This window comes from Penaeus monodon, chromosome 3 (genome assembly GCF_015228065.2).
Source record: "Penaeus monodon isolate SGIC_2016 chromosome 3, NSTDA_Pmon_1, whole genome shotgun sequence".
Taxonomy (NCBI): domain Eukaryota; kingdom Metazoa; phylum Arthropoda; class Malacostraca; order Decapoda; family Penaeidae; genus Penaeus; species Penaeus monodon.
Window position 1 is genome coordinate 1,198,701 of NC_051388.1, and position 5,000 is coordinate 1,203,700.

Here is a 5,000-nt window from a genome sequence, read left to right on the forward strand (position 1 = left end):
TATTGCTACTATTATTGTTATTATGATTGTTGTTATTACCATTATGATTATTGTCATTATCTTTTTTTCTACTATTATGATAATAAAAATAATGCTATTAACATTGTTGTTGATAACATAATAACACCAACAATAATAATAATAATAATGTTAAAATAGTAAAAACAATAATTATAACAATCATCATCATTATCAATATTATCATATTCATCATTATTGTTATCATTGTTATCATCTTTCTTATTACTACTGTTGTTGTTGTTATTATTGTTGCTGTTATTATTATTGTTGTTATTATTACTATTAATATTATCATTATATCATTATTATTATCATTATATTATTATTATTATTGTTATCATTATTATTTTTATTGTTATTACTATTGTTATTATTATTGTTATTATTATCATTATGATTATTGTCATTATCTCTTTTTCTACTATTATGAAAATAATAACAATAATGATAGTAACAACAATAATAATAATGTTAACGATAACAATGATAGTCATCGAAATAATAGTAATAATAATGATAATAATAATAATAATAATGATAATAATAATAATGATAATGATAATAACTATAATAATAATAATAATAATAATGTTAAAAAAGTAAAAACAATTATCATAACAAGCATTATCATTATCATAGTTATTCATCATTGGCATTAGTTCATTATCATTACTATTAGTGTTATTAATATCATCATTTCTACTGCTACTATTAGTATTATCATTAACATTACTATTATACTACAGTCTTTATCATAATTATCCTTATCATAACTAACAACAACATTGTTGAGAAAGATGGCAAGAAAATCAACAATAATGCTAACATGAAAATATCATAACGTTTCATTCCAAGAAGACGTTAGCAAAGACTAACAAACAGCAACACATAAATCAAAGAGATCTGCTGAACACTCCTGAAGACTTACCGGAAAGAAAACGGATTCGAAAGCAGGGAGGTTGACTGCGCGACGCAACAGCCTGGAACCAACTGTGGTGAAAAGCGAAGGGATCCTGATAATAAAACATTACATTTCGAATATCCACTTTGCTAGGTAGGGGAGTCCCGCGATCCGTCTGAAGATGCAGATAAATCTTTCCTTAAATCGTTCCTTAGGGGTTTTCCCAGAATTTCGAAACTAAAATTGTCGTGCTCTGTATCAGTGTTCTATATCTGTTATATGCAAATTGATATAAATAATCTCTTAATTCACCCTGCATATGGTTTTATTCTTCAGTTCTTTAATCTCTTGTTATTTTCATGTCTATCAATCTGTCTGTCTACCTACCTATCTATGCATCTGTCTGTCTCTCTGCCAGTCTATATATCTGTCTACCTTAATTTCCTCTACTTTATTACCATAATATTTATATCACATTTGTCTATTTGCCTACATTGTGTATTATCTTCATTGTCCATATTCTGTGTCTATTCTGGCGTCGCACAATGTGAATGTAATAGATATATATGATTTTTTTTTCAAAACAGGTTTCTTCGTCAGTGGTCTTCAAATCGATTTATTTATAAAGGAATATGTCAATAGTAATTGATAGCTTAAAACATTGGGTTAAGGAAAAAGTACAAAATCCAATTGGTTTAATTTGGAACAACATTACTCATAACAATGCATATCACACAAATGCATATATAAGTTTTTTTTTCGCCTGATTAATCATCTTCCTTGGTCGGTGGCGTAGTGATCACTGAAGGCCGCAGCAACGTTGACGTCTAGCTGGGAGGAAAAAGGGGGGGGGGGGGATAAAGGAGACGGGGAAGGGGGAGTGTCAGAGAAGACTGGAGGAAGAATCAACGTGAACCAAGCTTTTGTTCCGAGGGTCCTAGCCTGAAATATACAAGATCAAGAATTATTTTAGAAAATCGATTCTCCTTCCCTCTCTTTCTCTCTCTTTGTCTCTTCTGACACCGTCTCTCTAAAACCTAAGAAAGGATTTTTCTCACTCGTCTGCTCCACCAGATCAAACATCAAATTTACCCATCAGTCTTTGGTTCCAAAACTGGTAAAGAACACTACATACATTTCAATGGAGCATTCGACAGATCTTCCCTACTGCAATCCTCCATGAATTAACTCTGTTAGCAGTTAAAGGCAATCGCTTGCTATGGATAAATAGTTGTCTGCTTTCGAGAAGACCAAGAGTATGGTAGCAAGGCATACACAGTGCTTATGGTGACTTAGAGTTAGGCACTCCGCAAGATAGAGTATTGTCCCCTTCACTATTTAACATAATTATGCACTCTCTTTGCAATCTCATCAGTGAGTTGGGAGACCTATGCAGCATCACATGCTAGGCTGATGACATTCTCATTCAGGTCTTTGATAAGAAGGAATATGTTCTTCAGAAGTTCAGCAAAACATATGCTATTATGATTATATCATGATTGCTAATGTACCACTCTAAACACTGATATAACTATAGCACTAATAATGCAACTTAGCAATCACCATCTTCATTAACACGAGTAAATAACCTTACATACCATTAGTAATCACCTATACAAAAATCAACAAGAATAAAGATGTTGTATATGAATAATAATTGAAAGAGAAGATGAATCACTACTCACGGCACTCTCCTGGTCTCACGAAACTCAGTTCCGGATTGAGGCACTTGGTCGACTCCAGAACGCACTCATTGAGGTACGTCCTCCCGTCGCTGGCGCAAACAGGGTCGTAGGTCGAGGAACAGAAGACTAAGGGACAGCGACTCCTTGTGCTCGGAGGAACGGCTGATTTTGAAGAGCAAGGATTGGAAATTATTTTTTTTAGGTGAGAATTATTGTGTAAAAAAATAATGTTATGGGTGCCACTCTTACCTAGGCAGACGGAAGACGCCGTCAGTACTACCATGAGCAGCCCGAGGGCGAAAGAGAATCTGGCCATGACTGTCCTGCGGGCGAAAGGGAAGAGAGACCACGTCAGGAGCGAACTAACGAAAGCATATATATATATATATATATATATATATATATATATATATATATATATATATATATATATATATATATATACACATATATGTGTGTGTGTGTGTGCGTATAATGTTCTCACACATATATGTATATGTATATTATATATATGCATGTATCTATATGTATAGATATAGTTGGATATAGTTATAGATATAGTTATGTATGTATACAATTAATACAAACACTTATTTATACATGTATATGAGATATTAATGTCATAAAATATGATGAAAATGATTATTAAAATGTCTTTAATAATGGTGGTGATGATTGAATGTAACCCCTGGTGAAGGTGAGGTTCTAAGCGATATTTCAGCTATGGTAGCGTAGTTCGAAAGATTTTTCTGCTCTTACGTTTATTCGTTGGTCACAATTATCCCGCGCGCCGGATGCAAACAAATCTATTTATATACTCCCACTGTTTTTTCCCAGAATCGTCGTCTTCTGTATTAGTGTTCTTTGTCTGTGATGTTATGTGTTTTGGACATGTTTATTATCGTTCTCCACCTCTCTCTCTCTCTCTCTCTCTCTCTCTCTCTCTCTCTCCCTCCCTCCCTCCCTCCCTCTCTCTCTCTCTCTCTCTCTCTCTCTCTTTCTTCATGTTTCCTGTCCCCCCCTCTCTCTGTGATAAAGATAACATTAAGAACAACATTAATACTAACATGAATAATATATAACGTTTCATTCCAAGAACACGTTAGTAAAGTCTAACAAACAGTAAGACATAAATCGAAGAGATCTACTGAACTCCCACTCTACTGATCTACTGAACTCTCTAGTAATAATCTCTCTCTCGTCCTTTATACATATACACACATATTGCTCTCATACATGTACCTATATGTACAGTGAAAAATGTGTGCGTGTTCTTGCTTTAATGCCTGCATAGACATAGATATTGTGCATTCAGCCACGGTGACGGTTTCCACCTTGGGATTCCCCGCAAGTCATTTCCCAGTTAACACCGGACAAAAACATGTTGTGTTCTTTTCTTTATCTTTAAGAGTTGCCTTCGAGAAAATAAAAATCCTACTAAATGTTTTTTTCACATTTCTCTCGTGGTGATTTACCACACTGCGAATGAATAGTGAAATATTCATCATTTACCTGTTTCAGTACACTTATGTGCGTCAGTCGCACAAAGCAGGTGAGTAACAAGGAGAAAAGAAAGCTTGATACAGTCCACAAAACTTCAGAAATACACTGGTCACGTGTACAACGCAGGACAACGAGGGAATTACAAGAAAACACACGAATATGCCGACGGCCTTTTCGCATTTACTGCTTCATCAGGGCATATGCCCTGGGCTTATGCCCCGATGAAGCAATAAATGCGAAAAGGCCTTTGGCATATTCGTGTGTTTTCTTGTAATTCCCTTCGTTGTTCCACCTGCAATTTGTTCGATATGAATTCTACACGCATATACAATGCAGCACAACAGAACCGCAATACACAAGGTCAGGGTGGCCGATCATTCTCATAAACACTAACCACTAGGCTATCTTCGAGGAGACTATCCCCCTCATTTTTATACACATTGCTATTTAATATGTCAAAAAGGCCTACTCGGAAATCACCTAGATTCTACAGGATTAATTGACAATTGTGTTACCGTTTGCGCTGGTTATGATACTCTAAGGAGATCCAGCAATGTATTTAATCAAGGAGGACCCGTTAATTAGTTACCCAGCTAATCTTAATTACAGAACATACAAAGGTTAACCAGATGTGCTTCAGCAACACCTGCAATGATCATGATAATAATAATAATAAAGTAATAATAAATAATAAAGTAATAATAATAATGATAGTATTATAATAATAGTAATATAATAATATAATAATAAGTAATAATAATAATAATATAGTAATAATAGTAATAATAATATATAATAATACATATAATGATTACAGAATTATAATAATAATGATAATCACAATAAAATTATAATTATGATGATAATACTGTTGATAATGATATAATAAT

The 5,000-nt window shown here is 33.6% G+C and overlaps 1 protein-coding gene across 5 annotated transcripts in view; it reads right to left on the bottom strand.

Annotated features, from left to right (window-relative positions):
* Positions 1 to 5,000, bottom strand: part of LOC119589993 (turripeptide Ici9.1-like) — a 9,860-nt gene that overhangs the window by 4,326 nt on the left and 534 nt on the right. For 2 of the 5 annotated variants that reach the window (XM_037938698.1, XM_037938707.1), the window contains exons 2-4: positions 2,857 to 2,930; positions 2,608 to 2,769; positions 950 to 1,011 (exon numbers count right to left, since the gene is read on the bottom strand). In XM_037938698.1, the coding sequence (XP_037794626.1) occupies positions 950 to 1,011; positions 2,608 to 2,769; positions 2,857 to 2,923 (291 nt within the window). In that variant the 5' untranslated portion in view covers positions 2,924 to 2,930. Of the gene's footprint in view, positions 1 to 949; positions 1,012 to 1,604; positions 1,865 to 2,607; positions 2,770 to 2,856; positions 2,931 to 4,119; positions 4,223 to 5,000 lie in introns of those variants that run through there. The other 3 variants (XM_037938715.1, XM_037938722.1, XM_037938729.1) reach the window with 3 other exon arrangements.